This window comes from Polypterus senegalus, chromosome 12 (genome assembly GCF_016835505.1).
Source record: "Polypterus senegalus isolate Bchr_013 chromosome 12, ASM1683550v1, whole genome shotgun sequence".
NCBI lineage: Eukaryota > Metazoa > Chordata > Cladistia > Polypteriformes > Polypteridae > Polypterus > Polypterus senegalus.
This window is the reverse complement of record NC_053165.1, coordinates 79,231,194-79,251,016: the sequence shown is the minus strand read 5'-3', so window position 1 is coordinate 79,251,016 and position 19,823 is coordinate 79,231,194. Positions and strand designations below refer to the sequence as shown.

At 43.8% G+C, this 19,823-nt stretch overlaps 1 protein-coding gene across 2 annotated transcripts in view; it reads left to right on the top strand.

Moving 5' to 3' along the window:
- The window catches only part of odad3 (outer dynein arm docking complex subunit 3), a 41,022-nt gene that overhangs the window by 1,807 nt on the left and 19,392 nt on the right, over positions 1–19,823 (top strand). For both annotated transcript variants that reach the window (XM_039772707.1, XM_039772706.1), the window contains exons 2-9: positions 596–717; positions 1,724–1,801; positions 1,960–2,139; positions 5,068–5,169; positions 7,071–7,196; positions 9,232–9,354; positions 11,333–11,479; positions 19,108–19,268. In XM_039772707.1, coding sequence (XP_039628641.1) covers positions 596–717; positions 1,724–1,801; positions 1,960–2,139; positions 5,068–5,169; positions 7,071–7,196; positions 9,232–9,354; positions 11,333–11,479; positions 19,108–19,268 — 1,039 coding nt within the window. The remainder of the gene's footprint in view (positions 1–595; positions 718–1,723; positions 1,802–1,959; positions 2,140–5,067; positions 5,170–7,070; positions 7,197–9,231; positions 9,355–11,332; positions 11,480–19,107; positions 19,269–19,823) is intronic.

Genomic DNA, 19,823 nt, shown 5'->3' with positions numbered 1-19,823 from the left:
TTGTCCAAGTCGAGATCTGAAGGTCCCACAGTCAACCAGTAGCCAGATAGGTCACTCATAGTAAGAGCCAGCATCCCAGGTTGGCACTTCAGTGATGGCCAAAATAAAACCTGGCATACCTGGCTGCAGCACAGCCATGAGCGTAATGAGGGTGATATTCTGGTTTCTCCCTGAAATGCAGCAGAAAGCTGAAACACGTGGCTGTTTTTAGATTCAGGGGCGAAGCGAATCAGGGTGGCACGGCAGGTAGTGATCTGACCCTGCATGTCTTCTGAATGAACTTTGCATGTTCTCCCCCCCCTCCAGTTCAAAGATGTCATTTTACAGTGACCGCTGGGTGCTCGTGGTGTGGATGTGATGGATACGCATCCTCCCCTCCTCGGTTTATTCCTGCCTAATATCAGATGCTGTCGGCAGAGACTCCAGCTCCTCATGGACCTGAACTAGAAAATCAGGAAAAATGATTAAAATCGGTCCAGAAAGTGAATGGATGGATATGTGAAATAAAACTGAAGTCAGCTGCTTTAAGAAAGGAGTTGAGCTATAGGCCAGCTTAATTAATTGCAGAGATTTCATTTCCTTGCTTAACTTGCAGAGGGAGATAAGAAGGCGTACTATGAGAGCTCCCAGCTGACCATCAAGAAGAACAAGGAATGCGTCCAACGGCTCAGAGAAGAGAACAAAAGGCTGCACAAGCAGTTGGCCGAAACGCTGGCGGTAAGGACTACGTCATTCTTCAGTTTTATTCTTATTGGCTAAGCAGCCCTTCTTGCATTTAACACCTTTCATCACAACCATCATTGGAAAGCATGGTAGGACAGTCCGTTACTGGGGTGTGAGGAGTCCTTGAGGATTTTGGCTGCTCCGGCCGTACCCCATACAATGCCATATGATTACCTGAGCCCTCTTAATCCCAAACAGAGTCATGGGGGGGCTGGAGCCTATTCCAGCAAGCATAGGACACAAGGCAGAAGTAATGCCCAGAACAGGGTGCCAGTCAATCACAGGGTGAACACACAAACCGCACACAATTGGGCCAGTTTAGCATCGCCAGTCCACCTAACCTGCATGTCTTTGAACTGCTGGAGGAGTCCCACACAGACGTGGGAAGAACATGCAAACTCCAGTCCGTGTAGGGAGGACCTGAGGTGTACCTACCAGTGGTGTGGAGATAACCCAGGGTGGCTGTACTTCCCCTGGCCCACAGACATGCTGTCTGGTTAATTGGCTAACCTGAGTGCCCTGAGATGGAATGGCGCCACGTCCAGCCATTCAGGTAGACTTTGTGGGGGTCGCTCTCCTATAGTCCTCATTCGTGCTGCCAGGGTATGTGGTGACACAGAACTGATCTGATATGTCACTGAATGTGTCTGTTATTGTGCCCATCTACGGCATGGCATTCCTATCAGTTTTGGTTGCAAGCGTGCTTCTTAAGATGGACACCATCTTGGTGACTTTGTGATTGAGTGTGTCTGTATGTGAGTGTGCCACACAGTGAACTGGCATCCCATCCAGGACTGAGTCCATACTGCTGGCCTAGCGGTGTGAAGGAAGCCCCCACTGGTGGTGTCCCTTATCTGTCAGCTCACAGTCACCAATACTCCCAACAATTTAATGAAAATGAGAAGAACGTGGATAGATTTGGTCAGCCCATGTGAGTTTAATGAGACACTGTTTCTCTGTGGGACGCTCAGATGAATTTCTTTGCATTTTGTGTTTTCAGGGGGATGAACGAGTGATTAACGATGCCTTTCAAAATCGACAAGTGGAAAAAGCCGCCATGAGAAATAAAACTGGAAAAGTGAGTGTTGAATACGTGTAGAAGCAGTCGAATGACGGGTATGTTAAGGCCGCAAGTGCCTCTGAAAAAGGGCAACGAAATGCTGGGCCGCTCTGGATGGTGAGAGCTTTTCTTGATGGCTGATGCAGTTAACCTAATCCATCTGTTTTCTCCATTAGGCAGCCATTCAGGTCATGGATCACAAAGTATGCGATAAGATCAAGCGGCTGAACGCCATGAAGCACTACACGGAGACGCGCAAGCGCCGCCTAGAGGAGCTAAAGCTACAGCACACTCAGGACGAGCAGAAAAAGCAGGCCGTGCAGGAGGCCAATGAGCAGGAATCAGAAGAGGCCATGGTAAGTGAGATACACGAAAACGAGGAGATCTGAGCAGCTGTAGCTGTGGTCGCAGAATTGTCCTACAAGAGTCTACTTAGGAGAATACTGGACGGTGTGAATGTTGTACAAATACTGCAGTCTGCACACTATTAACAAATTCAGACATGCGATTGTTATTATATAGCACCTTTCATCCTCCAGAGTCTCTACAGACATAGCACAGTTCATAACTGTGGCAGGTGAAGTGACCCTCTTAGACTCACACAGTCAGTCAGTAGGAGAATGTGTCCAGGTTTACTGAACTGTGGTTCAAATAGATGAACGCACACGGGCTTGGACCGCAATAGAAGTCAAATCCTGCAGTACTTCTTTGTATTCCTCGCTCTGTGCCCCAATAAACACACGTTATCGCCGATATACTGATAACCCAATTGTGCTTCACTCACTCAGAATATGAACCGATGTAGAAAGCATTTCAAGACGGAGACGCTTCTATCTGTGCCACCTCTGCAAGAGAACCACCTCTTTCAACCCTCACAGACATATGCAGTTTTTAATATCTGGAAAAAATTTGGGATTAACTTGCTTAGAGATCTTTATATAGACGACGTCTTTGCATCCTATGAACAATTACACTTCAAATTTAACATTCCAGCTACACATTTCTTTCACTGTCTTCAAATTAGGAACTTTGTTAAACAGAACCTTCCAGATTTTCCTCATCTTGCACCCTCTGTGGTGTTATGGGTCCACAGCTCGTTGAGCAAAGGCCATTCATTTTAAATAAATGATCACCGCGTTTGCAGCTTAGCGAGGGGACGTTGGGCCATAGCGAGCCGTGGGGCGATCCGTAGGGTGTGGGCGTTTCTCACCGAGTGCACAGGTGAGGAACTGCCCACATTCGTGATTGTCCCATGGCTAATGCTGCAGCTGCTGTGGCCCGCGTCAATTTTAAAAAGCGCGAGGCGGCTGAGTTCGAGAGAGAATGAGAAAAAGAACAAGGAAAAGAGGACGGAGGTTACAGGGAGCGAGGAAGCAGGCGGGGCGTGCGTGTGGTGAGCGCGCGATCGAGGGCAGCTGTGAGGAAGCTGGGTGTAAGGCCGTCACCCGGGTGTTTGAGTGGATGTTGCTCCCGCTGAGCGACCTTGTAAAAGCGATGAGCCGCAAAAGGCCGCGGAAAGGCAGCGGAAGTCGGGAGGCTTGGTGGTGGAGTCCCTAATGTGTGCGTCCTGGCCATTGGGGTAATCAAGTCTCGGGGACTGGGATGAGTGCCATACCGGAGCCAGGGATCGGGAGGTCTCCAGTCTCGAGTGTGTAGAGGAGGGCAGCTGCAGAGAGCGTCTTGCCTGCTGCTAAGCCCAAACGGGATAAGCAGGTGAGACTCTAACAGAAAAGAGCACCGAGCTTGTTTGTTGTTTTTAAGACTGCTTCCATGAGAAGATTTTAACCTCTGGTTTTTAAGGATTGTGTTTTTCTATTGGTTTTTACCTCCATGTTCTTTTAATGGATTATTTATTTATTTAAAGAACTTTGAGAACTGCACTATTTGAACCCCTGTTTTGTTGACTGTTTTAAATAAAAGCACTATTCACTTTTTGCACCACCCCTTGCTCAATTGTTTATTTGCCTCCATTGACTAGCTCACTCGGTTACGTTATCGACGGTGTTGGGTTCAAGTGCTTCCAAACATCAGAAGGAAGTGTGGAGCCAGAACCCACATCATCACACCCTCATCCATGCTGGAAAAAATATTGCTCAATTTTCAAGGACTCAGACAACAACTCTGGAATATATAAAATTATTTTACAGTCCCTCCCTTTCAAAGATCCAAGAGGACACTGGGGAAAAGATCTCAATTAATATATCAGAACAGGAGTGGAAAGTAGCAATGCAGAGAATTCACTCGAGCTCCATATGCTCAAAGCATACAATTATACAACTCCAAATTATATATCGAGCACATCTGTCTCGACTAAAACTCTCCAAAATGTTTCCAGGGCACCCTGCGAACGCTGCAATCAAGTCCCAGCCTCACTAGGTCACATGTCCTGGGCCGCGTACACCAAATTAACGTCACTCTGGACCTTTCAGACCGCCTTGGTCTCACAATCCCTCCTAACCCACTAACAGCTGTGTTTGGTGGTCCTCCAGGGGGGTTTAAAGTGGAGAAGGACAAACAAACTGTGATTGCATTCACGACACTCTTGGCACGCAGACTTATTCTGATAAACTGGAAGAACCCAAACTCTCCTCTTTTAAGTCATTGAGAAACCGATGTGTTTTACTATTTGAAATTGGAAAAAATCAAATACTCAGTTAGAGGATCCGTACTGATTATTTTCAAAACATGGCAGGATCTAATCAGTAATATTTTAAAATAAGCTCATAAAGCACAGAGGAAGCAACTATTTCCGTATTTCTTTGTCTCCTGCATTCACCTCTATTGGCTTATCAAACTTATTATTTTAGGTAAGTTTACAAGCCTTAAATTTTACGCCGTTTGCCTTGCTCTCTCTCTCTCAGGGGTGGGGGTCGATTTGTTCTTAACTCAATTTTACTTTTTGTAAAAATTGATTGATTTGTATGGATTGGTTGCAATAAAATTAATTAAAAAAAAAAAGAAAGACTTTGTCACTAGGGGGCCACGCAGCTTTTATTGCTTATGAAATAATCCTCCATTTTCTTCATCTGTAATGGGGTGACAAAGCCCTTCACGGCAGAATCAGATGCCAAACGAGAACCAATCGTGGATGGGATGCAGGGAACATTTGTACACACGGCCATGCTGGGCTTACTTACCAACCCCAGACAGTGACAATGCCAAATATTAAGCCCAGGTTCCTGGAGGTGTACGCCATCCGCACTAGCCAGTTTGCTGAGAGGGTGGATGCCATTAACAGTTTCCCTGTGCTTCTTCTTAGTTTTTTCTTTTTGTCCTTCTTTCAGAACCTCCGTATTCTTGAGAATCGACTTGAAAAGACGCAGCTGAAATGCCAGGAGGCTGAGCATGTCATGAAGGTTTACCGGAAGCTGAAGGATCACCTGCAGGTATGGAGAGTTGTTGCTTGGCCCCCGGTTTAACACTAGAAGCTCTCCATGTGATCAGTCTCAGCATCTCCTTGAATTGGGTGTATGGTGGCGGAGCACAGATCTCTTACTGTTCTAAGCATGCATGCTGACTGGTCATAAACACGGTTAGTGGGGGTACAGGCAAGAATGACGGACTGCAATGAAAAGGATAATAATAGCAACAGTAATAATGATAATAATAATAATAATAATGGTGTCCCATAGGAGACACAACAAAATAAAATGTAACAATCAACACAGTAACTGGACTTTGAATGAACTGCTGCTAAGTATAAGGATCTCTCAAAAAGGGCTTATATTAAAACTTGTGTCAACACTCCATAAATATCTCCTGCGACTTGACTGATTACACTCTTCACATTCGCTCCTAGCATGCTACAAAGGTTCTCCATAGTCAGTCTGGCACTAGAAAAATATCTGATGCTGTGCACTGATTGGTTGAGGTCTTTGCGTTCTGTGCATACATTGGAGAGCACATAAAAAACACGAATCATGGGTGCTAAATGTTTAAAGTTAATCATTACACTTTGGTTGCATTAAATTTCAGGATTCTATTAAGCTAGTCAATTTATTTCATGACGCTCAATTTATTTTATACTAGTGGGCTTCGGCCATTGCTCGCTTCGCTTGCCAACCTCCCAGTGTCAAGTGCTACGTGCCGTTGTGAAGAGGGGGGCTAAACACACCCTCTCTTTCCGCTGTTCCGTTATTTCACAGATTAATATTTTCCGTTTGCAATCTTTACTCTACCGCTACGCGCCATTGTGAAGAGGGGGGCCTAACGCTTCCCCAGTCGCTTCTCCGAAACCCCTCGGCGATACAAAGGGAAGGCAAATAACAGTTGTTTTTTTTTTTACCTCCTCTTTGCTCGATCACCTGCTGGCTTGTTGCTGCTCCTGTGTGGTGTGATCTGCATTTCGTTCGGCGCTTCAAATGTTTTAAAGTCAGTGCCTTGCCTCTCTTCTCCCCCTGACATCCTCAAACACTATTCGATCTCTTTTTCACTGTCCCGTTATTTCACTGAGTCATATTTTCCGTTTGCGCTAATTCAATCTTTTGTTGTGAAGGGAGGGGCTGAATGTACCCCAAGGAGACGCCTTCGCTCCTCCAAAACACCAGACATCCTCAAACACTATTCGATCTCTTTTTCGCTGTCCCGTTATTTCACCGAGTCATATTTTCCGTTTGTTTGCGCTGATGTGAGCTTTGCTCTCATTTTCTTGAGACTTTCAAATTTTCCTACTTCCATTATCTCTAACCCCGCTCTGCATGTGTATCATGGGACTTGCTTTGAAAGGTTGTAAGTGTGATGTGACCTGCCAGTCTTGCGGGACGTGAAAGTGTCTCTCTGTCTCTCAAAGATCTCTCTTCAAAAGACCACGTCTTGTCCCAAGTTTTTTTTTTTTTTTAATAATAGAGAGATGTTCATTCGAATGTGTGGTATAAAATAAATTATGATTGTGCTGTCACCATCAGTGTAAACTACTTGTTAGCACCGGCCGGTTAAATAGAGAGCTACCCTTTTAAAATCTCTTTAATACTGCTGGTCAGTCAGTGATATTATATCCATTAGTGTGACACAGATTCAATCTTTTTAGAGTGATAAGAAAAAGAAAGAAAGCCTTTCCCCGTTTGGACGTACTCTGAACACTGGGAATGGAGGTGGCGGGCGATGGGTCAGAAGAATTGCTTATTTCTTTCCAGTTATTTGGTGTGATTTTACATGTTCTGTTGATTTCACTTCCAGATGTTCCCTTCATTATACCACTTTGCAGAAAGTCTCATTATTGCAATGTGACCCATGTGTTCGGACGTGTTGTCGACCCTTTCACCCTTGTCCTGTGATATTTGTTTCCCAGGAGGAGAGCTTGACCTTTCAGAACCAGCTGGACGGCTTGGAGACTGAGATCCTGAGACAAAAGCAGGAGCTGAAAGAGCTGCAGACCATGAGCAATGACGCACAGCTCGCCAAGGAGGCAGCCAAGGTTTGGCTTTGTCCGTAAAGTCCATTTCAGGTGTTATTCATACCAATATGGCTGACGTGGTGACCTCAGACTGCAGACGCACAGTTAGTGGTGACTTGATGCTGTTCTCCAAGGTGTGAACTGGCATGGGAACAGTAGAATTGATATTAGTGAACCACTGCAGCCTGTTGCGGACCAAATGCGTGTTGTCACACATAGAGGATACTTTGGTAGTGATGGCAAGGATGCCAAAATATTAAGAAATAACTTTATCAAATAAAAATGTGAAATTGAGGGATGAACAAAGTGCAGGGGTTATAAATGAACAGGACAAAACAACAAAATCTGCGGCTCCCCTTTGCTATGACTCTAGGGATGTCACTATTCTCACATGATTAAATTGTTATTGGACTCACCATTTTGATTTGTCACAACGTCATTATTACTTTTTAAGCAGTACAGCCATGTTGTTTACAGTACCATCCCTGTTCTTAGGTGTGGGATATTGTGACCTACAACAGAATGGCAGCTATGATATAAAAGATGGTGACACTCAGGTCTCCGTGTCCAAGTTTTCTGATTTTCCAAATACTCACGGTCCCCTTCAGAACGGTTGTTTTTGGCCTCTTGCTTAGTTCCTTTTGACTGAGCTTTTTGGCCGTTGTTTTTGGTGTCTGATCTCCTGCCATTACATTCTGTTTATTCTTTTTTTACACTTTCATCTCCTGGTCCATCTACCTTTGTCTGTTCCAGGATAAACCTTTTTTTTCTTTAAGGCACAATACCTTGGCCTTAACATACAGATCTTTGACCCAAATCTGTCATGCATGGTGTGGTCTGTTCACTTGCCCGTCAAGTATGCCCTGCTCAATTCCCATTTCTGTTTCTGCCATTCTCCCTGTTACCTGGTCGCTCCTCCTCCTTCAAGGCTTAGGCGCTTTTCCACTGCATAGTACGGCACAGCACGGTTCAGTACAGCTCACCTCGGTCCGGCTCAGTTCGGCTCGGTTTGCGTTTCGACTGCAGTTTAGTACGCTTTAGAGTGGCGGGATTATTCACGTGTCGTTAGAGTTGCGCCGCCTCTACTGCTCGCTCTTCATTTTTTTTAACTTGTCCCTACACTGTTTGTAAGTCCGATGGTAGCCGTAATGCGTAAAGAGCTTAGCGACCTCCTGAAAAACTTTTTCATTCCGCGTCGCCCCATCCAGCTCTCGCTGGATCCGCTCCTCGGCTACCAACGAGAGGAACGTCTGTACTTCCTCAATAGACCACGAAACAGCCATGTTTGGTCAAAGGTGCGTCCGAACCTTCGCTGGCTGTGCTAAAAATCTAGCGGGTCTGTTGTGTCTCGTGTCGCAAGTTCAGTGGCGCAGTAATAGCGATTTTCTCCGGCCAATCAGTGACCAGCAGAGTTTACGTCCGCGTTTTGGTAACGGTTCGGCACGCTTGGAACCTCGGCTGAGGTGGTACTAAAAAAAGGACCAGGTACCAGGTACCCCCCAAAAGTGAGCTGAACTGAACTGTGTCGTGCCATACTATGCAGTGGAAAAGCGCCATTGGTGGTCTTATAGGACCGAAGTGGCATTAAGCTTCACACAGGAGTTGCTGAGGGACAAGCTGAGGAATCACAGGGTTAGTAATTAGAGCTCCCTCTGGTGGCCGTTGGTGTGTGTGCATCTCTGAGCCTTCATTTTTTCCCATGGATAGTCTTCTCACTTCTAGAACTGCTAAGGGGTCCAATGTGATTCCTTTTCACCCCAAACTTGGGTTGCCATGGTGGTCTTTCAGCCTTGCCCAGCCCAGTGCCCAGGGATAGATTGTCCATTTCCTGCTAGATCCTCCCTTTCTCGATCTCTTTTGTAGTTCTAGTTTTTCCTTACGTTTGTACAAGCAGAATGCACAAAAACAAATAGATAATGGGGAGCACTGTTACTAACTTATGTGGAGCTCATGCTTCAGCCGAGAGCCCACCATACTCTGAAACAGAAAAACAGCAAAGACCACATAAAGAAACATTTCCCGTGCCTTGACCTGACTTTTCTTCTTACCCTTACAGGCAGAGCTCCAGCATCAGGAGGAGATGCTCTTCAGGGAGCGGCGGGAGAGGGAGCAGATCCTGGCTGAGTACAAGAGGCTGGCCGAGGAGCGGAGAGCTCACGCTGAACGTGTGGAGAGACGGGTCAGTAATGTGGATGGTGGGCAGTGTTCCGAGTTTGAAGTATAATGCCAAAAAAGACACACCCGCACAAAAAGGCTATACTGTAGTATATAGTTTATATATATATATATACATACTCGGCAAAAAAAGAAACGTCCTCTGACTTTCAACTGTTTTTACTTTCAGTAAACTTAATGTGTAAATATTTGTATGGACACTAAAAGAGTCAACACCATAAGACATCAACTAAAAATGTTTCACAATGTGTCCCTGAATGAAGGGAGGCTCAAAATCCAAAGTACCAGTCAGTGTCTGGTGTGGCCACCAGCTGCTTGAAGTACTGCAGTGCATCTCCTCCTCATGGACTGGACCTGATTTGTCAGTTCTTGCTGTGAGATGTTACCCCACTCTTTCACCAAGGCACCTGCAAGTTCCTGGACATTTCTGGGGGGAATGGCCCTAGCCATCGATCCAAATCGATCCGCTCCAGGGTACAGGCCTCGGTGTAACGCTCATTCCTTCGACGATAAACACAAATCCGTCCATCACCCCTGGTGAGACAAAACCGTGACTCATCAGTGAAGAGCACTTTTTGCCACTCCTGTCTGGTCCAGCGAAGGTGGGTTTGTGCCCATAGGCAGCGTTGTTGCTGGTGATGTCTGGTAAGGACCTGCCTTACAACAGGCCTACAAGCCCTCAGTCCAGCCTCTCTCAGCCTATTGCGGACAGTCTGAGCACTGATGGAGGGATTGTGTGTTCCTGGTGTGACTCGGGCAGTTGTGGCGGCCATCCTGTACCTGTCACGCAGGTGTGATATTCGGATGTACCGATCCTGTGCAGGTGTTGTTACACGTGGTCTTCCACTGCGAGGATGATCAGCCGTCCTTCCTGTCTCCCTGTAGCGCTGTCTTAGGCGTCTCACAGTGCGGACATGGCACATCAGCAGTCCTCATGCCTCCCTGCAGCAGGCCTAATGCACGTTCACGCAGATGAGCAGGGACCCTGGGCATCTTTCCCAGTCGGTAGACAAGTCTCTTTAGTGTCCTGCGTTTTTACAACTGTGACCTCAAATGCCTACTTTCTGTAAGCTGTTAAGGTCTTCACGACCATTCCACAGGTGCATGTTAATTCATTGATTGTGGTTAATTGAACATGCATGGAGAACATTGTTTAAACCCTTTACAATGAAGATCTGTAAAGTTATTTGGATTTTTAAAATATGATTGTTAAAATACACAGTCCTGAAAAAGGGACGTTTCTTTTTTTGAGGAGTATATATTACTGTGTGTAAATTACACCGTATTGCTTCCAATTTAAGGCAGACTTTTTGTTCATATATTTCCAAACTTAAAATTGGGGTGCATATTAAATTTGAGGTATTTCATTGTCACGCCTCATAAGACGCGTTGCAGCTAAACAGCTAAGCAGTGATAGTGTATCGGCCTGCCTGAGGGTACACAAACACACACACACCTACACTCGAGAGAGAGACTTTAGTGCCTCCAGTTCAACTAACCTGGTCAGCTTTAGGAATGAAGTGCTTAGAGACGAAAACACTTAGACACGGGGAGAACATCCAGAGTGACACATGAGGAAGCAGTCCTGCCCACTGTGCCATCTTGATACCGCTGTCTTGTTTGTGGTTTCTAAATGACTGTCTAGTTTGGTTTATAGTCTCTAAGCCCTTAAGGAGCTCATTCATTCTTCAGCCCTGGTTGAAGTTGACGTATTGACGTCTCTGTCTGCTGTGCACTCCTACCATAACCAGATGTCAGTATAGGCCCGGTCAACCCTGGGCATACTGACCTCCATATTTAGTATTGAAAAGATTAAATAAAGTGAGCCCCAGCTGAAGAGATCATTTTGGTGTTTTTTTTTTCTTGCCGCTATGACCGTATAGCTTATTGAAGGTTACGTATCATCAAAATGATTCAGTTTTAGAATCTCTTGGCCACACAAATACTAATGAACCCAACGTATGATGATTTTGAACTTGTAGGTGCAGCGTGCTGCAATGCAGGGAGATGACGGCGGTGCAGACACCCAGCGTGACAACCTTGGTGAGGTGGAGGAGGAGAAGACCATCACCACATTTGAGGAAGCCTTCCAGAGAATTAAAGAGGCTACAGGCGTCACCGATACCCAGGTATGTAACATAGGGAACACCAATTTAGCTCAATTTAGATTCATCCATCCATTTTTCTAAAACCCAAACTTAGTGGGTTAAAGGGTTCTGGATGCCAGCAGTATGGGCCCAATTACAGGGGATAGGGATGCCAGGCCATCTCAGGGCAGTCACCCACACACTGGCATTATTTGAAGTTGGCAGTTAAGCTATTTGGGATTTGATTCAGTTTTGATTTATTGATTTACTTATTGGATTATTAAAGACCCTGCGTGCATCACTTTACTTGTTTGAGCTCCAAATGTAAAAAAACATGGAGTCAGTTATAATGTACTGCTAAGGCAAGCTGAGGTGGTGGACACATCCTGAAAAGGCACAACATTACAAAAAAAACTGCACTGCTAACCAGCCAGATGACCCTGAGCAAACTACCCAACCTGTCTGGACTTCATGTGATCTATAAAGCGCCTTTAAAAGGCGCTCACTACGAAAAGTGTTTTATAAAAGCACAAGGTTCAGTCGGTGCGGTGCGACATTTTAACTGCTTGGGCTCACATTGCAAATCCAATGGAAACCGTTGTAATGTTCTTGTAAAACAGTGAAAGGCAACCTTTTTTGAGTTGCGGCGCACTAAGCCCAAACATTTTCTTTCGCGGCGCACCTGAGGGACTGCCCATAAATAAAGTCGTGACGACACAATCCATGGACAATCGCCAATAAAAACAGTTCGTTTTACAAGTTTGAAAGACATTTTATTAATAAAGGAATCAAAGGATAAATCTTCAATTTAATTAATGTGACCGTTGAGATTGTTTTTCAGCACATACTGTACGAGATTGATGCGAGGCTCAATGTTCGAAAGACAGACGCGCTTTTCCTTGTCGAAGTCTCTCTTTCTTTGACTTTATTTCCATAAGTGTTCCGTTATCTGTTTTTCCAACATAAAATATGTTTTTTAAACATTATCTTTTTAATCAGCCAAAAGTTCAAAAGCACTAGCAATTTGAAATATTTTACAAAAGTTTTCGCGGCGCCCCTAGAAAATTCCACGGCGCACCGGTTGCCCGACAATGTTGTAAAAGGACTTGAAACTGCGATATAAACCCACAGGGTCACAGGTTTAGTGCTGCCTTTGACGGACTACGCTGTGTGCACAATTATTAGGCAAGTGAGTATTTTGACCATATCATCATTTTTAATGCGTATATTCCAACTCCAAGCTGTATTAACTTGAATGCTTATTGGATTTCAGCACGTCAGGTGATGTGTATTTGTGTAATGAGGGAGGGTGTGGCCTAAGGAGATCAACACCCTATATCAAGGTGTGCAGAATTATTAGGCAGCTAGTTTTCCTCAGGCAAAATGGGCCAAAAAGAGATTTAACTGACTCTGAAAAGTCAAAAATTGTAAAAAGTCTTTCAGAGGGATGCAGCACTTTTGGAATTGCTAAGATATTGGTGTGTGATCACAGAACCATCAAACATTTTGTTGCAAATAGTCAACAGGGTCGCAAGAAACGTGTTGAGAACAAAAGACATAAATTAGCTGCCAAAGATTTGAGAAGAATCAAACGTGAAGCTACCAGGAACCCATTATCCTCCAGTACTTTCATATTCCAGAGCTGCAACCTACCTGGAGTGCCCAGAAGTACAAGGTGTTCAGTGCTCAAAGACATGGCCAAGGTAAGGAGGGCTGAAACCCAACCACCACTGAACAAGAAACATAAGTTGAAACGTCGAAACTGGGCCAAGAAATATCTGAAGACAGATTTTTTCAAAGGTTTTATGGACCGATGAGATGAGAGTGACTCTTGATGGACCAGATGGATGGACCTGTGGATCAGTAATGGGCACAGAGCTCCACTCCAACGTGGAGGTGGGGTACTGGTATGAGCTGGTATTTTTAAAGATGAGCTAGTTGGACCTTTTTGCATTGAAGATGAACTCAAAATCAACTCCCAAACCTACTGCCAGTTTTTCGAAGACACTTTCTTCAAACAGTGATACAGGAAGAAGACCATGATTTTGATGCAGGCCAATGCTCCATCACTTGCATCGAAGTTCTCCACTGCGTGGCCAGCCAGTAAAGGCCTTAAAGATGAAGGAATAATGACATGGCCCCCCGTCCTCATCTGACCTAAACCCTATCGAGAACTTGTGGGCACTTCTTAAACGCTAGATTTACGGGGGAGAAAAACAATCCACCTCTCTGAAGAGTGTCTGGGAGGCTGTAGTCACTGCTCCACAAAAAGCTGATCGTCAACAGATCAAGAAACTGACCGACTCCATGAATGGAAAGAAATGCTTATGACTGTTATTGGACAGAAGGGTGGCTATATTGGTCATTGATTGATTGATTGATTTTTTTTGAAATGTCAGAGATGTTTATTTGTAAATTTTGAGGTGTTTGTTTATTATTCTCACTATAACAGATGAAAAGAAACAAGTGAGATGGGAACATTTTCATTTTTCCTTTAGTTGCATAATAAATCTGCACACTAATAGTTGCCTAATAATTGTGCACACAGTGTATTAGACCCAAAATGGTGGACTTAAACTGCCAGGGACGACCTTGTAGAAGTGACTGAAGTAACTGTAATATGCCTGTAAGAGAAGTCTGAATACAGTAGTGTTCACTGTGACCGGTGCTATATAAAGTCATATTTCAGTCCCCACCACTGCCTGACTGTGTGAGAAGGAGATGCTAGTCACTGTGAAAGACACCTCATTATTTTAGGGTCAGATTGCCAAATTAATAATAAAATATTTGTAGAACACCGTGAAATGGTATTCAGTAGGAAAGATGCCATATAAGCCACAAGGTCACATGTTTAGTGCTACCATGGGCTGGCGGGGTGACCCTGAGTGACCTTGGAGAGATAATTGAAGCCGGTAAAAATATTGGGTTGATATTCACTATGAGAGGTGCTGTACAAAAGGACAGAGAAACATTAGTCACCGTGAAAGAGGCCTCAGAATAATGGAAGTAATTGTGATATATTTCTAAAATACTTTGAAATGTTATTAACTCACTACACATCAGCAAGCCACTTGACCTGAACTGGAAAACCAAAAGAAATGTAACCAACTGGATCATAAATGTTGTAAGTCGCCTTGGAAATCAATGAATGAATGAATGAATGTACTGTAGGTATAAGACCGCAGTTTCAGCTGCAACCATTGACTCTGTGAAAGTGAAAAGGCAGTCACCATGAATGGCAGCTAATTAGTCATTCTGCGATCAGATTACCAAACCATTGTAATATACTTTTAGAATTCCATGAAATGGTTGTCACTGTGAAAGGCGCTATATAAAACCAGAAGGTCACAAGTTTAGTCCTGGCACTCACGGTGGGTCACTTAAACTGCTGGGATTGACCTAGTAGAAATTCATGAAGTAACTGTAGTATACCTGCAAAAGACATCAGGATGATGTTCACTGTGAAAGGCACTATATAAGACAACAGTTTCAATCCCCGCTTTTAAGGGACTGATTGACATAAACAACAACAACAACATTTATTTCTAGAGCACATTTTCATACAAACAGTAGCTCAAAGTGCTTTACATAATAAATAATAGAAAAATAAAAGACAAAATAAGAAATTAAAATAAGACAACATTAGTTAACATAGAATAAGAGTAAGGTCCAATGGCCAGGGGGGACAGAAAAGACAAAAACTCCAGATGGCTGGAGAAAAAAATAAAATCTGCAGGGATTCCAGACCACGAGACCCCCTGACCAGTCCCCTCTGGGCAATCTACCTCACATAAATGAAAGAGTCCTCTTTGGATTTAGGGTTCTCATGGAGTCACTTGATGGTGATGATGGTCACGTAGACTTCTGCCTTTTAATCCATCCATCGTTGTTGGAGCATCATGAAGCTTTGAGTAGGTGGAGGTGGCGCAGGTCACCACCACAAAGAGACCAGAAAATGAAACAGAAGAGAGAGTTGGGGTCAGTACGGATTTTAGAGCCACCATGAGTAGTTATTATGATGAATTGAACATTCAGAGTATCAGGATTAAGTTAAAGTGTAGTTAGGAGAAGGCCATGTTACACTAATGTGTTTTCAGCCGTGTTTTAAAGTGATCCACTGTATCAGCCTGGTGAATTCCTGTTGGCAGGCTACTCCAGATTTGAGGTGCATAACAGCAGAAGGCCGCCTGCCCGCCTCACCACTTCTTCTAAGTTTTGTTCTTGGAATTCTAAGGAGACACTCATTTGATGATCTGAGGTTACGATTTGGAATATAAGGTGTCAGACACTCCGATATATAAGATGGAGCAGATTATTTAAGGCTTTATAAACCATAAGTAGAATTTTAAAGTCAATCCTGAATGACACAGGTGACCAGTGTAGTGACATCAAAACTGGAGAGATGTGCTCGGATTTTCTTTTCCTAGTTAGGATTCTAGCAGCTCCATTCTGCACTCGTTGCAGTCGATTTCTGTCTTTTTTGGGTGGTCCTGAGAGGAGTGCGTTACAGTAATCTAGTCGACTGAAAACAAACGCGTGAACTCCTTTCTCAGTGTCTTTCAGTGATATAAGAGGTCTAACTTGCTATGTTTCTTAAGTGAAAAAATGCTGTCCTAGTGATCTGATTAATATGTGATTTAAAATTCAGATTACAGTCAACAATCACCCCTAAGCTTTTTACCTCAGTCCTGACTTTTAATCCTAATGTATCCAGTTTATTTCTAACAGCCTCATTAAGGTGGCAGTCACCATCAAAGGCACCTATACTTGTAAAATGCCTTTAAATTGTATTCACTGTGAAAGGCACTATATACAGCAGCACGTTCTGTCTCCTCTGTTAAATGACTGTGTCCACTGTGTGGGCTCTACGTTTACAACTATGAACCCAGTTGGGGGGTATCAATAAAGCACCATAGGATGAAAGACGCTATATAGCAGCTCTAAGTGTGACCCTGAGTGGATCACTTGAATTGCCAGTGCTCCACTGGCACAAATATAGAAGCAGCTATTTAGTATGAAAGGCTCTCCACAAACCCCCAAGTAACCACAGGCCCCTCATGGACCCCATGATCATCAGAGGTGACTGTGCAGAGGGTGCCGACCTATAAATACCTGGGAGTGCAGCTGGATGATAAACTGGACTGGTCTGCCAATACTGATGATCTGTGTAAGAGAGGACAGAGCTGACTATACTTCATTAGAAGGCTGGCATCCTTCAACATCTGCAATAAGATGCTGCAGATGTTCTTATCAGGCGGTTGTGGTGAGCGCCCTCTTCTACGCGGTGGTGTGCTGGGGAGGCAGCATAAAGAAGAGGGACACCTCACGCCTGGACAAACTTGTTAAGAAGGCAGGCTAGATCTATTGTAGGAGTAAGGCTGGACAGTCTGACATCCGTAGCAGAACAATGGGCGCTGAGCAAACTGTCAATAATGAAGAAATCACTGCATCCACTGAACAGGATCATCCGCAGGCAGAGGAGCAGCTTTAGTGACAGACTTTTGTCACCGTCCTGCTCCACTGACAGACTGAGGAAACCCCACACTATGCGACTCTTCAGTTCCACCCGGGGGAGTAAATGCTAACATTATTTAAAGTTATTGTCTGCTTTTACATGCATTTTTATTACTCTTTAATAGATAGATGAAAGGCACTTATAATAGATGGATGGATGGATGAAAGGCACTCTATAATAGATAGATGGATGGATGGATGGGATGAAAGGCACTATATAATAGATAGATGGATGTATAGATAGATAATTATATAGTGCCCTATCTATCTGTCTATCTATCTATCTGTCTATTATATAGTGCCTTTCATCCATCTATCTATCTATTATATAGTGCCTTTCATCCATCCATCATCCATCTATCTATCTACACTGTGTGCACAATTATTAGGCAAGTGAGTATTTTGACCATATCATCATTTTTAATGCGTATATTCCAACTCCAAGCTGTATTAACTTGAATGCTTATTGGATTTAAGCACGTCAGGTGATGTGTATTTGTGTAATGAGGGAGGGTGTGGCCTAAGGAGATCAACACCCTATATCAAGGTGTGCAGAATTATTAGGCAGCTAGTTTTCCTCAGGCAAAACGGGCCAAAAAGAGATTTAACTGACTCTGAAATGTCAAAAATTGTAAAAAGTCTTTCAGAGGGATGCAGCACTTTTGGAATTGCTAAGATATTGGTGTGTGATCACAGAACCATCAAACATTTTGTTGCAAATAGTCAACAGGGTCGCAAGAAACGTGTTGAGAACAAAAGACGCAAATTAGCTGCCAAAGATTTGAGAAGAATCAAACGTGAAGCTACCAGGAACCCATTATCCTCCAGTACTTTCATATTCCAGAGCTGCAACCTACCTGGAGTGCCCAGAAGTACAAGGTGTTCAGTGCTCAAAGACATGGCCAAGGTAAGGAGGGCTGAAACCCAACCACCACTGAACAAGAAACATAAGTTGAAACATCAAAACTGGGCCAAGAAATATCTGAAGACAGATTTTTTCAAAGGTTTTATGGACCGATGAGATGAGAGTGACTCTTGATGGACCAGATGGATGGACCTGTGGATCAGTAATGGGCACAGAGCTCCACTCCAACGTGGAGGTGGGGTACTGGTATGAGCTGGTATTTTTAAAGATGAGCTAGTTGGACCTTTTGCATTGAAGATGAACTCAAAATCAACTCCCAAACCTACTGCCAGTTTTTCGAAGACACTTTCTTCAAACAGTGATACAGGAAGAAGACCATGATTTATATGCAGGCCAATGCTCCATCACTTGCATCGAAGTTCTCCACTGCGTGGCCAGCCAGTAAAGGCCTTAAAGATGAAGGAATAATGACATGGCCCCCTTCCTCATCTGACCTAAACCCTATCGAGAACTTGTGGGCACTTCTTAAACGCTAGATTTACGGGGGAGAAAAACAATCCACCTCTCTGAAGAGTGTCTGGGAGGCTGTAGTCACTGCTCCACAAAAAGCTGATCGTCAACAGATCAAGAAACTGACAGACTCCATGAATGGAAAGGCTTATGACTGTTATTGGAAAGAAGGGTGGCTATATTGGTCATTGATTGATTGATTGATTTTTTTTGAAATGTCAGAGATGTTTATTTGTAAATTTTGAGGTGTTTGTTTATTATTCTCACTATAACAGATGAAAATAAACAAGTGAGATGGGAACATTTTCATTTTTCCTTTAGTTGCATAATAAATCTGCACACTAATAGTTGCCTAATAATTGTGCGCACATATGTATTCCCCTGATGATGTTCACACTCACATTTCCGTTGTGAAACATTCAGGTTTCAGGTTTATTAACATTTTGGATTGACTGATAGCACTGTGTTTGTTCCATATTAAAATTAATCCTCAAAAATACAACTTGCCTAATAATTCTGCACTCCCTGTATTATATAGCACCTTTCACATTTATCTATCTATCTATCACTCTCTGGTATAGAAATATGGAAACAGCTGGACTTTCTTCTTGTAGTTTGTAAACCATCTTGAATTAAATTTAAGTACATGTGACACCGGGACCCTTTCAGTCTTCATACATCAAGTGACGATATCCCAGCCTCCTTATCAAATTATTCCTATTTCTATGGTGTCGGACTTGTTACCTGGAGCCATCTTTATGTCATCTGTGTGTTCCCACAGGAAGTGGTCCAGCGGTTCATCTCACAAGGAGATACTCAGAAGCACCTGGAGCTCATCAAAAGCGAGAACGAGAAGACACTGGTGCGCCTCAAGGAGGAACAGGAGCGGCTGCAGGCAGAGTTCCAGGAGATGAAATACTCGGGAGAGGCCAAACTGTCCAGGTAGGGCCACACTGTGTTTGAAGGGCCCTAAAGGGTGCCATATTAGCACTAATAATGTGAGAACCATCGGGTAGTGCCGGACTTGTCCTCCATACTTAAATTGGGCCAACAGCGCTCATCAGTTAGAAAGAGGACTTGTCCCATTGGTCCAATACTCCTGTCATGTAGTGCCTCATAAAGTATGCATTACTTTGCTTACGATATGAAACAGCATAGGTCAAATATGTAATGGGCAAAATCAAAAAGGCAAGCGCGTCCTTCTAGAAATCCTCTATGAGGTTCTTGTGGTGACTGGATACGGGCGAAAATGGGTGGGACAATATGGGGGTTTTGTCACATAGAACGAAATATGCTCTCTGGTTTAAGTGCACCGTGAATTCTATAAAGTAAGGAATTTAACTTTGTAGCAGAAATAAGGGTTGGGATGTAAAATTAAGGAGGTGACACTCTTGACACTCTGAACTTGTCAAACTGGAATGATGGTGATGAGTAAGATGTGAATGAAAACGTTAATATGACTCTCACATCCAGTGGCAGCCAGTCCAGAGAGGTTAG